The sequence below is a fragment of the Macaca thibetana genome, chromosome 2, assembly GCF_024542745.1.
Source record: "Macaca thibetana thibetana isolate TM-01 chromosome 2, ASM2454274v1, whole genome shotgun sequence".
Classification (NCBI taxonomy): Eukaryota; Metazoa; Chordata; class Mammalia; order Primates; family Cercopithecidae; genus Macaca; species Macaca thibetana.
Window position 1 is genome coordinate 116,790,324 of NC_065579.1, and position 21,554 is coordinate 116,811,877.

The 21,554-nt window shown below is 40.5% G+C and overlaps 1 protein-coding gene across 13 annotated transcripts in view; it reads right to left on the reverse strand.

Moving 5' to 3' along the window:
- Positions 1–3,152: 3,152 nt before the first annotated feature.
- The window catches only part of CADPS (calcium dependent secretion activator), a 483,238-nt gene continuing 464,836 nt past the window's right edge, over positions 3,153–21,554 (reverse strand). For all 13 annotated transcript variants that reach the window (XM_050781204.1, XM_050781210.1, XM_050781212.1 and 10 more), the window contains 2 exons: positions 7,900–8,004; positions 3,153–4,400 (listed from right to left, as the gene is read on the reverse strand). In XM_050781204.1, the coding sequence (XP_050637161.1) occupies positions 4,221–4,400; positions 7,900–8,004 (285 nt within the window). In that variant the 3' untranslated portion in view covers positions 3,153–4,220. The remainder of the gene's footprint in view (positions 4,401–7,899; positions 8,005–21,554) is intronic.

Sequence of the window (21,554 nt, forward strand, 5' to 3'; positions counted from 1 at the left end):
GTGCGGATGAACCCTGGGAGTAAGAGGAGTAGGGTTAACAGAAGAGGCTGGAGAAGTAGGCAAGGGTTGGATTGTTCATGGCCTTGAATGCCCCCTTAAGGAGTTTGGGTTTCATTCTAAGGGGAGGGAAAGAATTGGAGGCTTTTAATTAGGGGAGGAATGGGATCATACTTGCCTTTAGAAAGGTCTCTCTGACTGATGAAGGGAATGGAATAGAAAGAGTCCAGGTGTTCCTAGCACAGTGCCTGCCTGACCAGTATGTACTCAAGTATTTGTGGACCAATTGTTCATAAAGTGAACGCCTTTCTATCAGGTTCACAATTTCCTTGATATCTCCTACATCTAACTGGCACTTTTTCCTGTGGTCTCTTCCTTATCAGCCTTCAAATAGCTCTAAATTTTTCCTCTTATTAAAAAAAAAAAAGGAATAAAAGGGTTAAACATGCACTTCACAAAAGAGGCTATCCAAATAAAAAATGTACTTAGCTCTCCTCCAGGGCTCCTGAACATTTTCCTACTTTTGCTAACTTTTATACACTGGACAGATGCTCACTCTTTTACTTTGCATGTTTTAAAAAGACTTAAACTGGCACTTCACAAAAGAGGCTATCGAAGTTCCCAATACACAAGTTCAAAGTCAATCAACTTCATTTGGTAGAGATAAATAAACCACCACAGCACTTACCAGAATGGCAAAAATTAGAGTGACAACACTTAATGTTGTCAAAAATGTGGAACAACGGAGACTTTAATTTGCTGCTGGTGAGACAATAACTTTGTTCATCCTCTGTGGAAAACTGGCCACATCCTCTGAAAAGGAAAATACCTTTACTCCAGGACCCAGCAATTGCACCAAAACATACGTACAAGGAAATTCATGGCAGCATTATTCATAATAGCCCAAAATGTAAAACAATATTTTTATATGGCTAAATCAATTATGGTCTATTTATACCTTGGACTACTATTCCACCAATGTGGAAAATAAATGAACCACAACTACACCAACTATGTAATGTAGAGCAAAAGAATCCAGACACAAAAGAATATGTACTGTGATTGCAATGACAAAAAGGTTAAACTAAGCAAGTTGATCTATTCTATGCCATTAGAAATCAGATAGTTGTTACCTTTGGGGTGTAAGGAGTGGGTAGAGTTTGGGAAAGAGCATGGACATGGGGTCCTCGGGGGTCTTCGGTATGTTCTATTTCTCTGCTAGGTAGTTGTTCCGCGAGTGTGTTCACTTTATGATAAATCATTGAGCTGTAGGCTTAGGATTCATGCACTTTTTGTATGTATAATAAAAAACTAAAAAAGAAAAAAGAAGATCACTCAAGATACCATCCCAAAGAAACCAAAAGTAATATCAAAGCTGTCTTCTTGGCTTTGCATCTGTGGTCAGAATAAACTGAGGCCAGCAGTGGTCAAGGATAACGTGGTCAGTGCTTTCTGAGGTGTTCTGATGTCATTTCCTTCCCCATACCCCCTTTCCCAGGGTTGCTGGGGGTGCTATTTAACAGGATCCTCAGTGCAAGGCAGTGGAATCTTTTTTTGAAGGAAGTTTTTAATTTAACCTTGGTTTTGGAGACCAAGTCTTTTCTGGCTTAGTTCTCCTAATGACTTTTACATCGTGCCCTTTGGTTAGTTATCTAACCCATTCACTTAGCCTTCCTGCAGGGCTCCTGAACATTTTCCTCCTTTAGCTTTCATACACTGGACAGACATTCCCTCTTTACTTTGCATGTTTTAACATTGTAGGCTGGGTGCAGTGGCTCACACCTGTAATCTCAGCACTTTGGGAGGCTGATGTGGGCTGGTCACAAGGTCAGGAGTTCGAGACCAGTCTGGCTAATATAGTGAAACCCCGTCTCTACTAAAAATACACAAATTAGCTGGGCATGGTGGCACATGCCTGTAGTTTCAGCTACTTGGGAGGCTAAAGCAAGATAATCGCTTGAACCTGGGAGGCAGAGGTTGCAGTGAGCGGAGATCGCGCCACTGCACTCTAGCCTGGCCGACAGAAAGAGACTCCATCTAAAAAAAAATGATAAAAAAATTGTAATTGTTACAAGATATATGATCTCATTTTGCAACTCAAAATATAATGAAAATATGTTTTCAAAAATCTTGGCTGTGCCATTCTGACTTAACTATGTGCCCCTGGGCAATGACAGTTTTGTCATACCTGAAAGACATATCCCCACCATTTGTATTAAGAGTTTTACGCTCTTATCTCTGGATTAGTGCTTCTGCATAGAGTTAACTATTGGGCAAGTTAGCATAACCCTTTTGAACTTAATTTCCTAATCTATAATGAGGATAACAATAGTTCTCTCCTCTTATGGTTGTTGTGAGATTTAAACGAGGTAATATATGCAGAATGCCTGGCATAGCATAGTTGTTCAATAAATAGGACCTCTTTTTGTAAGCCCACAACGGCAGGAAGTACTGTTGCCTTGTACCTGCAGACCTCAAGTAAACAGAGCAAGACATGTTGTCTAAAGTGGTTATTTTGTAGAGAACACCTGGTGACCATTCTACCTGGTTCTGTTGGAAAAGTAGCTGTTTCCCTAAAGCCTCAGTCAGCTTCCAGGAAGGATCAGCCTGGTTTAGGGACAGACGCAAATAAAGCAAACAAGGCTACAAAATGTTTAATTTCTTACAAACTTAGGTGATTATATTGCTGACAGGGCCTGAGGAGTGAGTAGAGTACTCCATGTCTTAGAGAATCTTGTAAAATGCTTTAACAAATATATAAGAATCATATATAATTGGCACACACTTTGTTTGAATGCAAACACTGCTGTTAAAGTGGTGCTTAAAAACAGTTTGTTGGCCTTCTCTTCGTACAGGAGAAACATTTCTCTCGTTTACACTACTTACTTGCTTAGCAAACCCTTATTTATCCTATAATGCAAGCGTAATCTGTCCAACATGTCCAAATGCCCACGGATTCTGAATTAGTGGAGTCTGAATTAGCGGAATTTTAGGCAGTCTCTCATGGAGAACTACGAGCATTTGAAAACGACCCACTCCAACAGTTTCAAGAACACTCTATGAAAATTACCTCTTCCCTCCCTTTCCTATTTCTTCTTGTTGTGTTTCAGTTCTGGCATTCAAAGAAGACAGAGAAAAACAGACCCAAACGTATATTCTTAGGACATTTGAATATTTATTGAGAAGCCACAGTTTTCCACACTTCCATAACTGTAGGCTTTATATAAGGCAAAAGCAAGATGGATCCACTACTTTACATGGAAAGAAATAGCTCTGCAGCAAACCCCAGGGTTGTGCAGTTACAGATCAAAATGCAATGTACATGACAGATATAAAAAACAGTGTGGAACAAAATAATTTAAATTATGGTTACAATCTACTGAAGGAAATATCCACATCTTATTATAAACACATTTTTTAGTCTAGGGTTGTAATTTAAATATTCTTTTTTTTTTTTTTTTTTTTTTTACATACACAGTTGAGACATAAAAGCAAAATAACATTTAAGAGGAGAAAACTTTGACAGAAGACAGTAGTTTTGAACTGTGTGCTTGATGTTAAGTCACGATAGGATTGCCCACTTGCCATGGCAATTAAGAGAATCAATCCATTGGTATGTAGCCATCATTTTTGGGCTAATTATTTGAGTAAATGAAAGGATGGGTTAACAAGGACACAAGGGGTTCATTTTTTAGTTTTAGGGGAGCAGAAAGAATCAAAAGTTGATCGTTGGAGACTTGCCTTTTGTTTTTCAAAAAATAAAAATAAAAACACAAAGCAGATCTATGTGTTTTAATTAATTTATTTATGTACTCATTTAATTAACTGGCATCCACATACGTGAAACACAGTGAATGTACTTGGTATACTTGCCCTCACATCCATTTACCACCAATGCATACACAGTACATGAATGAAGCATCATTGATCTTTGCTGATAACAGGGACACGCCTAGTGGTAAGACTATGTATTCTCCATGAACAGTATTTAAAGAATGGTGCTCCATATTGCTTGTAAACATATAGACATGGACATCAGGAAATCAGTGGATATGAAGGTCATTTGCTAATCTTGGTACCACATAGCTAAAATGGCAGTTGTATTGATAAACATCTCATGGGCATGGTAGTTGACAGAAAATTCCCTAATGGGTTTAACTAACAGACTAAGGACATGCACTGATTACAGGACTCTGTCCCAGCGGACTCTAGGACCAAACGGTCTAATCGTCTTCTTCGTCTTCCTCATCGCTGTCCTTCATGCTAATCCCCTGCAGTCCCCCACCTTCGCTCACTGATGCTGTGGCTTCCTCCACAGTGAGACGGTTTCGGATTGTTTCATAGGTCTTGCTGTTTAAGGTGGAGTCCAGGACCCCTTGCAATCGGAAATCTCTGTAGGTTTTCTAAGGAGGGAAAAGATACAGTGATAAGAGAGATCTCATCTCCATGATGGGGATGGAGAAGGTAAAAGCAGGTGTGGGTGTGAGAGCACTGACCTTCAGCTAAACATCACACTTTATGCATTGTCAAATAAAAAGCCACTGTGCTTAGATTTCACTTGTATTGAAAATTGAGATCCTTTGAATGACAGAAAATGAGAAATAGTGACAGGATAAACTATATTAGATGAGACAAAGCAAAGAACATAAGCTTGTGTTTATTCAGTTCCATAAAGGGAAATGTTCCATAATTGTTTTGGTTCCTTTTGTGGACTGGTTCTTTCTCTTAGGTTAGTGTAATGTAATATGATAGACACAGGAAAGGGCTATAACATATAAATAATGGATTGAGCGATTATGGTATTTTGTGATTTCTGTTGCAGTCTGGTTTTAGTATTTTTGAGTCTTGTAACTGCATGAGCTGTACTGATATCCCTCTGTCTCATTCACAAGACAGACATATGTATGTTGGTATATGAAACCTATCACAGGCAGCAGCAATTATGAGAAAGATGGAGCGCTAATGCCTCATCAATATGTTGCAGGCATGTGACTCATTTCTTATCTCCTTGGGAAAGAACTGTATCTATTCCGTTCACAACTTTATGGTCTCAGGGAAGAAATTTGGCTCTTTTTCAAGAACAATGGCTTGGTATTACCGCATCACAAGTTCTTTCTTTGTTCCTTCAGGCGGTTTCTCTCAGATTTCCTTAGGTATCTCAAGGACTGTTTTTCTAGAAATCCTTCAGTGTTAATTGAATATGACCAGAATCATCTGGCTGTTGTCTACTTCGTAATTTTTTTTTTTAAAAGGTCTCTCTCTAACTACAACTCTCCTCATCACACTGCATATCATTTCAGCTACTGATTCTGCTGTTTGTTTCTCCTATTGATATAGGAAACTTGCTAAAGGGGCAAGACAAGGAATGCTAACATACATCAACACCACTCCCATCATTATTTCTTTTTTCTTTTTCTTTTCCTTTTTTCTTTTTTTTTTTTTTTTTTTGAGATGGAATCTTGCTCTGTACCCCAGACTGGAGTGCAATGGCACCATCTTGGCTCACTGCAACCTCCGCCTCCCGGGTTCAAACAATTCTCCTGCCTCAGCCTCCTGAGTAGCTGGGATTATAGGCACCCGCCACCATGCCCAGCTAATTTTTGTGTTTTTAGTAGAGACGGGGTTTCACCATGTTGGCCAGGATGGTCTCGATCTCCTGACCTTGTGATCTGCCCACCTCAGCCTCCCAAAGTGCTGGGATTACAGGCGTGAGCCATCGCGCCCGGCCCATTATTTCTATTTTTAATAGTCCATCTAATGCAGTCATGATAGTAACAATCATAATGTCAACCCCTCTTGAAGGTCACATGTTGTAATGACTATAGAGTTAACGAGTGAACCCAGTTCAGCTTAGTGAAGTCCAATAACATAAAAGTAATCTGGTTTAGACATTAAATTACAAGGTCATCCTCAATCATGCATCAACCTGCAAGGCTTGCCGAGAAGAGGAAGCTAGACAGCTACCTGAACTGTGTTTTCACTTTGATGGGGACAGGTAAGAGACTGAGTAAATGTTAGGCATGGTGTGGACCAGATATCCAGACAATTAACTTAAATTTTTATACTTTTCAATCATTTGTTCTGTTGCCACTCAGAATAACATAATTGTTGCCAGAATATGATGGGGAAAATAAAGGTAAAAGCATTTGAGTATTCTCTTTTTTATTCAAACTCCATAGCAATGTGTATACCAACTAGACTCTCAATGCCTAAGTGCAGAGACCACATCTAGTCATTTTTGAATCCTCCATCTGGTAATATACAAGTAGAGGCTCACCTAATATTTATCCAATGTTGAATGAATAAATAAATGCTTGCTGAATAATGAATGAATGGATGAAGAAATGAAGTGGCTGTTGATGCAAGAAAGAAAACCAATTATCCTTGGAAATTTGCCCTGGAGGAGGAGGCCTCTGGGTGATGTTCTTGGTTTAAAGGTTGTGAATTCTGCTTCATAGCTCTGAGTTGTGGCATTAGTTAAGCGGAACCCACTTTTTGCTAAAGTGAAGGGGTTCCCTTGGCAGTGACATTTCTGTATCCCTTCTCTGTGGTTCATATCAAATTTTTTTTTTTTTTTTGGCAAAAGGCTAAGATTAAACCTCTCCTCTGACTTATATTTTTCCTTCGTAAAATATTGTTAATTTCCAATACCAATTTGGAAATAGAAATAATGGGAAGACAATTTTTAAGTATTAAAATTATATCTTCTTTTCACGTCTACCCAATAAGGGTCAAACAGAAAAATTTCCCAAAGTGTATTTATGCACAGAAAATGGAATTCAAGTGGTCAGGTGACCACTTGACTATTGAGCTGGTCCTAAGGAACTGAAATAAAAAAATGTGAAAAGGAGGCTGGGTCCATAGTCTGAGTGTATACATTCCTTTTTTAAGAGCTGTAATATACTGCTGTCTATAACTTTTCCCAGGCGGATGCTTTGTGAGATCAAATGCAGATAATAATAATTCTCCTTAATTACACACAACGGAACAGCAATTGGTTGTCCGTAAGCTCTGGGGTAAAGTGAAATGGTACTGATCCAAAAGAGACTAAGAAATGGGGTGGGGGTGGGGTGTCCAGGAGTGGGTGTTGCAGGGACTTTTGGTAAACTGTTAAGAAATAAGACATTCAGCTACGTTTATTGTTAAAATATTTTAAAGGACTTTGTGCTTTGAATGAGATTTTTGCATACGAATGTTTTAAAACCCTCTATGGTGAAGCATCAAATGGAAACTGAAATGATCAAAAATGTATTTACCCCCTTCTGTGATCTTATTATTTCATGTAAACCACTGAGATTTCACGCTGAAATAATTATCATTAGTCCAAGGCGCACACACAAGAACAAGGGAAAAAGCTACTTTCAGGGTATGTTATCTCACCTTTGCGATCCTTTACATTTGATTGTATACACGCATTGTAAGAGGAACTACTTCAATTAACTATGAGAACAATATTGATTTGCATTCTGATAATGATCACAGGACATATTTAGAAATAGCTGGGGGTAAATATTTCTATTAAATTAATAGTGGCAAAATTTTATTTAATTAAACTATAAACGAAACTGGTAATGGATGTGATTAACATAATGGCACCAAAAGCCAGTTTTTGAAAGTCTAATGCAAAGACACGATGGCCTCTGCAGTACTTTTGCACGGCAAAAACAAAGTATTTTTCCTCTCTGGAAAATGATATCAAATTCATTTGTATTAAATTTCCCTCTGCTGTCTGAGTAACACGTTTATCACGCTTCACAAAACAATTGCATAGGTTTTTCTTGTGTGAGATACTATTTTATATGTAAACTAATATTCTTTGTGTTAAGCAAGCTCTGCGGCTTGCCAATGAAATGTATTTCAGTAAGCTATTTGCAAAGAAGAATAATTATTTTTTTCTTTTACCTTTACCATCCTAATTAGTGTTTTCAACTGATAAATGTGAAGCTGTAAGTCCATCCGGTCCGTCAACCAGGTGCAGATCACGTTCATGGAGCTGTTGTACCATTGCTGAAAAAAGAGACAAACGTTCTCCAGCCAACACATCATGGAGCATTTATAGGGCAGAGAGAGAGCAGGCAATGTCTGAGTACCCCACTCTGTTCCAGGAGGAAACAAAATGGTTAAAGAGAATTTGAGAGCATAGAGATCAATGAACGTTAGTTTATACAAAATTACAAGGTACTGGATACTGGACCAATCTAAGAGAGACCAGTTTGGACTCTGAATCTAATTGAACTCTTCCACGATAGACATTTCTTATGTTTCAATTCGTAAAGACCATCTTTCACTCTTCTGATTTTCTTTTTTTTATTGGTCAATTTTACACCGTTTAGATTCAAGACACTAATTATTTTCTAATGTCACTGTCTTTGGTGCCAGAGAGATGAGGCCTCTCCACTGGATTAATTGATGTTCCTTGCCACTTACCATTTGAACATTCCACATCCTGTCTGCTAAGTACAATACTGGAAATTGGGCTGACAGCCTTAGGAATTTAGGGGCAAGTTTATCTTCATTTACCTGATTGAGGAGTGCTGATAAAGACAATGAATGAAGATTTCTCTTTAAGGGCCAAACTGTACTCTGGGCAGCTTATGTGCCCTTACATTGGCTGTGCAATCTGTTTTAATCTTAACACCAAAAAATTATGGAAGATGAGAGAAAAAAAACCATCTACAAATGAGCTCATTTCAAGCTGTTGAAATCATACTTCCCCTTAAGGGGGTTAAATTTTGCTTCTTGTCTGTGAAAAATGCTTGAAGCTGTGTCACTTTAGACTGCCACCCCTGTGGTGCAGGAAGTCTCTGGTGCAGTATAATTTTGCAGCACTGCTCATATATTCATAAATCTCACTCGGAGACATATGAACAGTGTTATGAAGTGTCAGTATGAAAAAAAATCTAATCTTTTAAACTTCACCAGGTTTCATTACGCTCTGCCGCTTATACCAAACAATTTACAAATAAAATGAAAAGGTGTGGATGGACCTATATATTTATTTATAGGGGATCTATATGAACTGTGCACAGAAAAGATGCAAAAAAGAAAGATTGGTTAGAGAATTGAGATGATGCATACTCTCATGCTAACCAATACACACGCACATGCACGCGCGCACACACACACACATCGCACACCAGTGGGGATTCGTAAAGCATAAATAAAAACATGTTTCTGATGGTAACTCCACCCTTTCTCACCTAAAGATCATCCAAAATCAGTTTATGCCTAACACTCACAGTTTTTCCGAAGCCTTGTTTCTGACTTAATTTCTTTTAAAAAAAATTAATTTAGGTTTTTACTTGCAAGGTAGAACTGCCAAGTTTCACCTTGCAAGAAACGACACAGTCTCAGCCATGGTGTACAGAAGCCCTCTTTGCAATCTTTCATTTCTAGGCTCCTTCCTCATCAGAGCCAATTGTGGCTCTCCTTGGAGCCCAGCCGCAGCAGAGACCACACTACCCCAATCGAGGCAGCACTGCAGCCTCACAGCCAACTTCTGCTCTTTTAAAGATCATGGAGGCGAAACTGTCAGTTTTAGGAACCTTCTGTCCCTCCCCAGGGAGCAGGAGGGGTAGGAAGTCCTTTTTTTTTTTTTTTTTTTTTTGAGATTTGCAGTTCACTCCAGGGAGGCAGGGTGTTTGCTGGGGTCAAGCTGCTTCAGGCATGGACAGGTTTTCCCCTCTAGGGGTGAGAACATTTTACTGAAAAAAATTTTTTGGTAGTGGTTGTTGGGGGGTGTTTTTGGCACCTCCTGCCTTGGGATTCTGGAGCTTTTGCTGTTACTGCATCTGGGTTTGTTAAGAAGCGGCCCAGGGACAGGGTGATCACTGGGTCACTGGTATTCCTGCAGCCCTACCTTACTCCTGGCACCTGGGGGGCTCTCTTGTGCTAACCCAAGGCCTCAAATTCCACATTTACTAGCTGTAGCTGACATGTAATCTGGGGGGCTCAAAAGATCTATTTTGAGAACTATGATCAACCTCCCCTTACCCCCAGCCTCCTGGGACTGGAAGATGACCTTCGAGCAATCCTGGCACCCTCCTGGCCAAACCTACAATTCCAGGGCCTCATCGTGGGTACATCTCAGGGACACAAAAGAGGAGTGTGGCACTCTGGCTTCTAGGCAGAGGTGGCATTTTGCTTTGGCTGTGACAACAGGCAAACCGGCGCTGGCTTATATCACTGCCAGCAAGCCTTGTGCAACATGCCTTTTTCTCTTTGCTGAGAGACGTGCCACCTTTCAGGGAAAAAAAAAAAAAAATAACACAACCCCCCGCCGCCCCTCCATTTTATGTAAGCAGTTCCCACTCTTGTAAATGGCTTCCGGATAGTAAAAAATAAAAATAAAAATAAAAAGGTAGGAGACTATCAACAATCTTGCTCGGCTGCCGAAAGGGTAGAGAGGTAGAAATTGCATACAGCAATGGCTCAGTGCATCACACGCAGCCTGCCACCCCAGGAGAACAAGAAAGCCCTGGAACATCCATGCTTTCCTTCCTGGATCTCACATCTAGCAAAAGAAGTGTAAAAAATGTATGATGCCCCATTGGCTACACATTTAAAGAGGCAAAAGGGAGTAAGTCACTCCTTTCCAAACCTTATGCTCAGGAGATGAAATTGGAGGCACTTTTGGATGCAGCACAGTGCTAACTTGGTTTTCCAGAAAGGCGCTTCAAGGCATTTGGATGTCGGAAAAAGCAGGAGGCATTGCCTTCTAGAACTTTAAAATGTTAGAGGTACAGGGGATCTTCCACATTATCTGTTGTAGAGGAGGAAACAAAGGCCCAGAGAGGTGAAGTGACTTGCCCGGTGTCACACAGTGAGTGCCTCCAGAAGCAGGAGCTCTCCACGATAGCCACTGCATTGAAAGAGCGGACTGTCTTCCATTCCTCCTCCGTAAGGGATGGAGTAGTGTGTTTGCTGGTCATGACAGCCGATCTTGCACATCTCTTCCCAACTCCGCATTTAGGGATATCACATTGATAGCTAGAAATAGGCCTTCGTGGGGATTTTATCATCATGGGAATTGGCAAATGCCACAAACCAGGGCTTTTTCCCTCCCAGAAAGCCAGTCATTAAACATTTATCAGCACAATCTTTGGTGTCTGGGTTGTTCTGCTCTTCCTCAAGGGGCTTACAGTGCTTATTAACTGGATTTGCTTTATTTGAGATGGATGGGAATGCAGCAGATTTGTTATGATTCTTCAAAAGAGGAAATTAATAAAATATTGTAAGTCCTCCCCATTTTGTTTAGTCCTTGGTTCAGATATGCCTTTTCCAGAGCTACCCTAACCCCTGGGCACTAACTTTTCGGTAAAATATACTCTAAGTCTGTAGAGATAAGAACTGTGGGCTGACGACATGTACTAAGTATTTAAGTATAATTTCTACTCCTTTACTGCCTTCCCTTAATTCAAGTATATTAATTTGAAACTTGCTAAATAAAGCTACTTTAATCCTAAAAAACACCACTAAAGAAATAAAGCCCCCAACAGTGTGGGCTCCTTTAAAATATGCCCTCTGGGGAAAATTCTGTGAAGGTTTTGAACTTGTCACTCAAAAGGATGCCATCATAGACAACAAGGCTCTTGGAAAGGTGGGAACTTCTTCAATAGCTGAACTGGATCTGAAGGCTCTATTTAAAAGAAGCTGGAAGGCTGATCTAAAAATTTGCCACTTAATTATTCTTTCCTTCTACAGTGTAGAGGTTAGGAGCACAGGCCCTAACATCCACCTGGGTTTGTGATCTTGGGCAAGTTACTTACATTCTTAAAGACTCAGTTTCCTGATGAAAATGGGGACTAACTAGCCTTTTATAGGCTTTTTCTGATGGGTAAATGAAATCATGCTCACAAAGCACTCACAACAGCATTTGGCACATAAGGCCTCAATAAATGTTAGCTACCACTACTTCCACCAATGCAATCAACATCATCATCATCATCGTCATCATCATCATCATCATTGTCTTTCTTCCCTTTTTTCTCTCCCTCTCTCAACCTAAAAGATCCCCCAAAACAAGGGAGAAAGCGGAACACGTTACCAGGGAAAGTCATGTGGTGGTGAAGAAAATTATTCCCACTGGAATATTTCTGGAATTGTATGCATGCCTTATAGGACACACAAGTAGCTCCTTAACCGTGCAATTGTGTTGTAAAGTTGTTTTCTGGTAGATCATAACCCAAACTTTGGGTTCATAAAGCACTTTTTAAACTATATTGACCTATATGTAAGTCTTGAATTAAAAAGATTCAGACACAGAATGAGTGATTTCTCAAACCCTGTAGAGTGAGTTACAGCTTCAGCCTACATTGGCTACTTATTAGCTGGGTAACCTCAAGGAAATTACTTAATTTTCTGACCCTCAGTCTCCTCTGGGAGTTAATACCAGTACTCTCTTCACGGGATTACTGTGAGCATTAAAAGAAATCATTTATGTGGGGTGCCTAGCAGAGTGAGTGTCACATAGCAAGGACTCAATAAAATTTACCCAGTTTGTTATTCCTCTCAGAAACATCATGGACATACTTTCTTTTTGTCTGTTTTTCTTTTTTTGAGACAGAGTCTCACTCTGTGTTCAGGCTGGAGAGCAGTGGCATGATCTTGGCTCACTGCAACCTCCGTCTCCCAGGTTCAAGTGATTCTCCTGCCTCAGCCTCCTGAGTAGCTGGGACTACAGGCACAAGCCACCAAGTCCAGCTAAGTTTTTGTATTTTTAGTAGAGATGGGGTTTTGCCATGTTCACCAGGCTGGTCTCGAACCCCTGACCTCAGGTGATCTGCCCATTTTGGCCTCCCAGAGTGCTGGGATTACAGGTGTGAGCCACTGCACCCGGCCCATGGAAATACTCTCTTTTTTTTTGAGACAGAGTCTTGCTTAGTCGCCTAGGCTGGAGTGTAGTGGCGGGATCTTGGCTCATTGCAAGCTCCGCCTCCTGGGTTCACGCCATTCTCCTGCCTCAGCCTCCTCAGTAGCTGGGACTATAGGCACCCACCACCACACCCGGCTATTTTTGTTTTGTATTTTTAGTAGAGATGGGGTTTCACCATATTAGCCAGGATGGTCTCGATCTCCTGACCTCATGATTCACCCAACTTGGCCTCCCAAAGTGCTGGGATTGCAGGCATAAACCACTGCGCCTAGCTGGACATATTTTCCATATGTGACAGAAAGACATTTGTTTTGATCCTCCCTTTCTAGTAGAAGCGTAGATCATTAATATACAGATACACTTGGGTCACCCATTCTGCCCTGCAAACATACTGACTTCGTGTAGAGAAATCCTTAAACATAAAATGTTTCTTCTTTAACATTCGGGTTCACTATGGCCAGCGTTAGGGTGAGGGAATAGGGCAGGGTTGTACAAGCGCAGGATCAGCTCCTGTCTTTAATTAAAATTTTGATATTTCAGTCATCATGGACTTTTTGCACTAATTTTGATTTTATAAAAATGTTGTATTAAAATGTTATTTATCTTCATTACTACATTTTTTTGGTTCTCCCTTAAATTTTGTGATCGAAAAGTTGCTCATTTACCTCTTCCTAGCCCTCCTCTTGGGTTCACTGTTCCCCTGGAAACTTTACCCCCTGGAAGGGATGTGGGCTTGAGAGACAAGATGAGTAATTAACACCTTATTGGACATTATAGGATTCACAGAAAATGGGCTTTCATTTAGCTCTGGATAATATATAGAGTGTTGCCACAATGACTGCTACTGCAGTTATGTCTTCTGTCATGATAGCCACCCTCATTTACATGAGTCTTAATTCCTGACCCCCAACATCTTGATGTTAATTTGATATCCTAAAAAGACATTACTGTTAATGGTACATTTGTTTTCAGAGCAAGCTACATATCACAGATGAGTAGCAGTGGAAACAAGGAGTAGTGGCTGCGAGGAGATGGAACCACTGACTGTATTTTCATACTCACTTGTCACAAGGGTAATTTATCCCTTTAACTTACACAAACCCCTGTCAGACCAGACCATTCCATAGGACTTTAGAGTCTACTGTTTTTAGCAAAGTACTATTTTGTAAGGATTCCTAATACACACCCACGTGCACTCACGTGCATGTACAATTCATAAAAATAGTTGCCTACTCATTGAACATGGAGTTCTTATAATGTTCAGGCACTGCACAAAATATACTACAAGCATTATATAGTTCAATCATTGAATTGAACTCAAGATGTTGACACTATTAACAGCCTTGCTCTGTAGATGAGAGAAAAGGGCATAGATAGGTTACATAAGCAGCCTATGGTCACACAACTAGTAAGTGGTGGGACAAGTTTTAAGTTCGTTATTTGCCACTAAATCTGTATAAGTTGTTTGCATTCAACTTGGTACTTTATAGAAGTAATGGATTGGTTACACAGAAACAGCTCTAGTCCTAGGTGTCCCTAGAGCAAATTCATTCAGCTCTGAAGTTCTCAAAGAAGTGTGTGGGTAGGACAATGCTGTTGAAAGTGTTTCTCTCAGAGCCTGAGCTTGGCATGGTGTTGAAAAGATTCTACATTTTATGAGCATAGGAAGTTGCTAAGCAGAGTGTGGGGACTCAGGGGCATCCCCATGGAAAACCACTCAACAGCCTTAAGAATTGATGGATGAGAGACAATCATTGCTGACTCTTAAGGGAAATGATTAGAAAAAGGTGAACGAGGCTGAAGGCTACTATTTCTTAACTAACATCAACACAATTTTTCTTCTCCCCTATCATTCTACCTCGTCTTCTTATTTTATTTTAGGTTGGTAACTCATCAATTGCTAGTGGGAGAAACTAGAAAAGTTGCCTTCATCACAATGATTGAATATTCCTAACAGTTTCAGAGATAGAAAAGCTATAACATTGATCAAAATTTCTGAAAAATTATATATCGTAGGCTTTAAAATTTTTAGTGAATAAGGGGAGCAAAATGGTAGAGCCTTTTCAGGTCAAGGGAAAAAATTGTCTCATGTGAAATTAAAAATGTCATCAGGAAGTACTAGAAGAGAAGAGTTTTAGGCAAAGTCACAAATCCAGTCAAAATAGTCTAATCCAAACTCAGTTCTTCCTGTGTTGCTTTTTTCTTCACAGGAAAATTTTACTGAAGTATAAAACACATACATACTGTAGTAAATCACTTTTAGCAACACACACACACATACATATACACACACACATACTCCCAACAAGATATGTTGCCCCATGCCTGTAAGCGAGGGAAATATTTAGTCCAATATCATAAAAATGAGCTCTTTAAAAAATAATAGTGTTTGGCCTAAGAACAAATAAACATACCATGCAGAAATGGTATGGTTCACACCTTCACACACCTTCTTTGATTGAAAACTTGTGACTCAGTCCAATATATCTCCATCCTGAGTGATAGTTGAAATTCACTAGGAACTGAGTTCTCTTCTTAGCTCATTTCTAAACATGTATTTCCTTTGAAAGTGGCATGTTCAAGCCATCTATATTAGGAAAGCAAAGCATTAAATGCCTGGGCAGTTCATGTCTAAATTCTAAACAGTGCTGTAGCTGAATCTTTACCATCATCCATAGTTTCACTTCACAGATGAGGAAACCGAGACCCAAAAGTAAAGTGGTCTAGCAGCTAGCAAGAGATGGAGCATCGATTTAAAATTCTGAAAGGCAGTGTAACCTGTGGCTAAGAAAATGCACTTGACTCAGACCACTTGTGTTTGGATCCTGACAAATTCCTAACACCACTGTGCTTCAGTTTTCTCATCTGGTAAGTGGAGATAATAATAAAACATACTTAGGATTAAATGAGTTATTTAGGTGCTGAGTGCTTATTACAGTGCCAGGCACATACTAAGTATTGGGTATTATTATCTGAGCCATGCTGTCCTACCCCACTTCCCAAATAAGAAATCACATCTCCTTAAGTGTGAGCTACTCAGGGTTGTACAAAACTTTCTGAGCAGCAGGCCAAACACAGTGGCTCATGCCTGTAATCCCAGCACTTTAAGACGCTAAAAAGGGAGGATCACCTGAGGCCAGGAGTTTGAGACCAGCCTGAGCAACACAGTGAGACACCGTCTCTACAAAAAATTAAAAATTAGCCAAGTATGGTGGTGTGTGCCTGTAGTCCTAGCTACTCAGGAGGCTGAGGTGGGAGGATTGCTTGAGCCCAGGGGTTTGGGGTTCCAGTGCTATGATTGTGCCACTGTACTCCAGCCTGGGGAAAAGAGCAAAGCCCTGTCTCTGAGAAAACACACAAACAAACAAACAAACCCCACCTTTCTGAGCAGCTTCTGTTTTTCTAAAAATGCCTGAACAAGCAGGTAATTTGGTAACTGTTTGGTAACCAACCGGTGTTTTTGAACTGAATGCTGGAGGATTTTTATATTTTCTCTGGAAAGTTTCCTTTCTCTAACCCAACACAGCCGCACCTCAGAGAGACTGGCACGGCATCTTGCCTAGAGGGGCTAATGAAATAACATTTTGTTTGTTGGCAAGGAGTCAAAAAGGAAGATAATACTTTGACCATACCCATGTGACTCAGTTCTTCATTTTGTTTTTGGTGACAAAGTGAACTATTATTTGTTAAGGGAAAAAATCCCTACAACCTATTTCAATTGCTATATTGAAATACTGTAATGAAATATTTTATGTTTGAAGCTTTCAATGTGTATTTCTTCCTTACAATTTGGGCAATTTAAGAACATGTGAAAAGCATCATTCAGGGTTTCTTTACACGTCCACCAAAGTCCCTGTAGCTTCGTTAGCCTAAGACAAAATTCCACAGCCCCTGGGTCTCTCAGGTCTAATGATCACCAGGGATCTGGTTGTATTTGGTGTTCTAATCAAAGATTCACAGAGGGTCTGACAAAGAAACCCTGGCACGTTCAAGCCATCTATGCCAAGTGGGCAAAGCACTAAAGGACGGCACGCAGTTCATAGCAAGTTTCCAGATTTGTCAAAGCTCCCCAAGGGCTGAAGAAATACTTTCTAAAAGGGCATATCATCCACGTGCGTTCAAAAACCAGTATGCCGTTGAAAGATACAATCTTCTGCCTTACTTGCGTGTTGCTGTAATTCAGGATTTCATCCTTCAAAACAACTGCTCTTAGAAATGGGTATTTCCCAGTCACAGCTTCAGGACGCGCAGCTAACAGCACAAAGCTATAATCAGACACCAAAGCTATAATCAGACACCGAAACTCTAAACAGACACCAAAATCAGAGGGTACAGATAATCAGAATGACCTTCTCAGCTGCCCTAAGTGTCATTTTTAGTTGAGGGTAGGAATTTTTTTTTTTTTTTTACATACGTAATTCTTTGGATACCTAAAAACCCATGCCACTGAAGTCTTTACAAAGCTATCAGTGCTGTGGCTCTTCAGGATGGCCAGGTCCTAAAGTTTGGATGGCAGCTCCCTGAGGACTCACTGATGGAGGAACCTGAGACAACGTGCTACAACCACAGCTTCAGATACTATGGCTTTCCATAACCTGCTGCCGAGAGAATTCAGCTCCTCCTTTGCCTTTAGCCTTTTCTCATTAGGAAGAGATAATGCAAAAGACATAATAATTTAAAAGATATATTTAAATTGTTAGTGCTTAAAATATTTGCTGCTTCTGTAGGAAGGTATAAGGGATTTAGCATTTGGGATCATTATTTTAACCTCCTTAGGAAGGTCCTAAGTATCTTGATTTTTTATTAAGATAAGCAGTTATCTATTCATGACCAAGTTTCAACTCTGTAAAATGTGTAATAAGTAATTCTTTAGCATCAAAATTTCAAACGAATGATTAAAGGGATGAATCTACATGTAGACTCCTGACTTAATGCATTTCAGCCTTCTAACCCAAGTCAGTCCTGTTGCATGGGGGAAATTTCAAGGGGGAGGTAAGAGTCCAGAAAGATCCTTTCTAAAAGCAAATCAAGCAGGGGAGTTTAATCCAAAGCTTAGCTTCTCTGAACTGTCTAGGGGTCTCTCTCTGGAAGACACATCTTGTGGGGAATTTTTAGCTAGCCAAAGCCAGAATACAAATACTATGTTGCTTCTGCATCACTCTGATTGTCTAAAACCCAACAAGTCACAAAATCCCCCTTTATTCTACCCAATCCCACTTTTCAATATGGCAAGTGGTCATCAGTGAGGAGGTGTGATGGTCTCAGAAAGGCTATCTTTCCTAATAATCATAAGATATTGCTGGAAATGGTGTACCACCTTCAAATGAGAAAACTAAGCCAAAGTTCAACTCACTGATACCGACTTAAAGACACAAAGGCATAAGATGGGAAAGCAGAGGCACAGATGTGAATTTTCAATTAGGAATACTGCCTCCAACCCAAAAGCAAATAACACTCTTCCAGTTCCCACAACCTGAGTAAGTACCTTTATTCTTACTCAAAAGTGGAACTTTTGAGTATAGATGCAAAAACATTGAAAGTAGGATCTAGAAGAGATATTCCTGCATTCATGTTCGTAGCAGCTTTACTCACAATAGCCGGAAGGTAGAAGCAACCCAGGTGTCCATCAGAGGATGAGTGGGTAAACAAAATGTGGTATACGCATGCAATGGAATATTACTCCTCCTTAAAAAGGAAGGAAATCCTGTCACATGCTACGATATAGATAACCCTTGAAGACATTATGCTAAATGAAATAAGCCAGTCAAGAAAAGATAAAAACTGTATGATTTATATGAGATATCTAGAACAGTCAAGTTCATGGAAACAGAAAGTAGAACAGTGTTGTCAGGGGCTAAGGCGAGGGGGAAACGGAGTTGTTTAATGGGTAGAGAGTTTCAGTTTTGCGAGATGAAACGACGTCTACAGATCGGTTGCGCAACACTGTGAATCTATCTAATATTATTGAACTGTACACTTAGAGATGGTTAAGACAGTATATTTTTTGTTATGTGCTTTTATGACAATTAAAAGAAAGATGGTAAATAAAAATCACTTCCCATACTTAAAATGAAACTTTGCCTAAGAAAGAACAGATATGTAGCAATGTACATAGTCTCATCTGGCACACCCAACTATACTTTAAAAAAGCAAACAAAAAAATGTCTTTGTAAGATGAGTTTGGTCATTTCATTTAATCCCAGGACCAAGGCAATTTCTCAAACTCTCAAGGCTCCACGGAATTTTGAGATTATGAAGAACAAAGAACAAATCTGGTAGCATTTGCTCAGTCATTTATTTGGTTTATTTAAAACATGCCACAGGGCCAACATTTCTAAATCTGTGAAATAGAATTAAATGAAGCCCAGAGATGAGAACTGAGAATCTTCATAGAGGATTGGGTCCAAACAACAAGAAAAGGATGCTTTTTTTTACACTGTGTACCACGTCACCTCATATGTTTTCACAGAGACTCCCCTGCCCCTTATCGACCAGCCCCCGCTCCAATTTTTCAAGCACAGATCTGCTCAAGCAATAAGCCCTGAGACCCCAGTTGCCCAAAAGGGCAACAGCTCTCCATCCAGAATCACTCCCACCACAACAGACTTATTAAGGTTTGGAATGTGTGTTCAGGAAGCCCTTATTTTAGGAAACAATTAAGTAGAATTAGGCTAATAATGCAAGGCAGGCAAAGCTTTTGCCCTTTGCTGAAAAATAACTCCTACGTGGAACAGTTATACTAATAAAAATCATGTATTTCTTAAATGCCTCAAAATGATCTTTGCACCAAGCTCAGCAATTAACACTGTCCCACTGAGGGCATTTATTCCCCAGGCTTGGGAGGATTAATCTCCCTGTTCGCCCAACCAATGTCTTCTGTTGGTGAAAATACAGTGTGAGGCTTTGGGGTCTGGGAATAGAAATTTCTGCAAGCGGGAATTTTGCAGGAGGCTTAATTCCCTTCTCATCTCAGAGGGTGGCAAGGTGGGAAGGAAGGGCTGGGAGCCCCCCACTAGGCCCAAATAGAGGCCACACCAAAACTCTTCTCGGGCCTACCTGTTCTTGACCTCCAGGGAGGACAGGAAGACCTTTCTTCAAGTGGTCTGGGCCTTGTCTACTGGGAGATTGTTCCCAACCCCACCATACCCACTCTCCTCTCAAAGTAGCCATTCATGGGCCTTCCTCTGGGCCAGAAGCAATAGATATCCCAGCTCCAAGTCTGGGCAGGAAGTGACCGCTGGGCAAAAGCGGGACACAGACCCTCCCGTCTGATGCTTTGTCTCCTTGACAACACCCCAGCTGGTGGCCTGAGGCACAGGCTTAATTTCTTTTCTTTCTCTACCCACCCTCCCCGCCCCATACTTCTTTCCCTCTTTCTCTACACGCAAACGTACGACATCCAACATAAAGTTGCCGAAATAGCAATCTTGTCTCTGAATATATAAATTGCAAAAATTGATATGAATAAATCTGCAAGTAGCACACTGATTGTGGCACATTTTATCAAAAAACGGCGCTCCGTTGCTCGGTGGCTGGGGAGGGGGGTGGTGTCATTACACATACAGAAAAACATCTGCAAACTCCCAGTTTCTTTACTTAGAACTGAATGGAGGCATGACCTCCTGTTCCTTGCCATGAACCCTGAGTTCACACTCATATTTTACATGTTACAGGAAGCCACAGCTCGCCCCAGGGGTGCTGCAAACAGACACGCAGAAGCCAGATGTAGCCCCCCCACTCCTTCATGCACCTGAAGAAGCCGGCAACTCCACATTCAAAAGCTGACATGCTCGTAGCTTAAGGTCACTTCAGATTTTGTAAAGAAGAGGACAAAACCAGGAATGCTTCTAGGGCTGGGCTGTCAGCGGGGAGGCAGAGGGATTACAAGAAACCTGTGACTCTGCCTCTTTCTGCCTTTGCTGGTAGTTTTTTTGTGTGTGAACAAGTGCCATACAACAGATTGAGCCTCGTATAAAGGCCTGAGACTGTGCAAGGGTTCCCCGCTGGGCCTCAGCTGTGCTTGCAATTAGCAATAGGCACGGAGTGATTATTGTTGGGGTAGCGGATGGCAATGCGAAGTGACAAGTTTTATGGGGGAAGTTGGGAGTGGGGATGCTCTGCAAGTTTCTCTTTCTTTCTTTCTTCTTTCCTTTTTTCTTGTTCTGCAAAATACCCTTCCTTGGGAGGTTGCAACCTCCTGTTTCGGTGAAAGCTATTTTTCTTTTTCCCTCGTCATTCAAAAGAGTCTTAACAAAATTGTTGAAAGAATATTTTTCTCAGTGCTTCAGAATGCGGGTTTTCTAGGTCAGAGCTTCCTTGCTGCCCTATTTAATGTCAGAAATACCCATTTGCCTCAAATTAGCAGAGAGCTTGGAGTTGAGGGCAGGAGATTAAGCATACAAAATTACTCAGCAGGTGACGGTGGGGTGGATTTGGGGGTTGAGAAGTCTTTAAAACTGACTACAAGACATTATATACTTCTGACAAAAGAACATAGTAATCCTACCTGCTTGCTTTAACCACTGTTGTTTGCCTATTATTATGTGCTTTAATGCTCATGAGAGCAAAACTATTGCTGATACTACTCAATTACCATAGTAACTCACACCAGTGACCTCTTATCACAGGGCTCCCAGCCCAGCTGAACCAATCCAGAGAGTTTGTGTCTTTTTATTTATTTAAA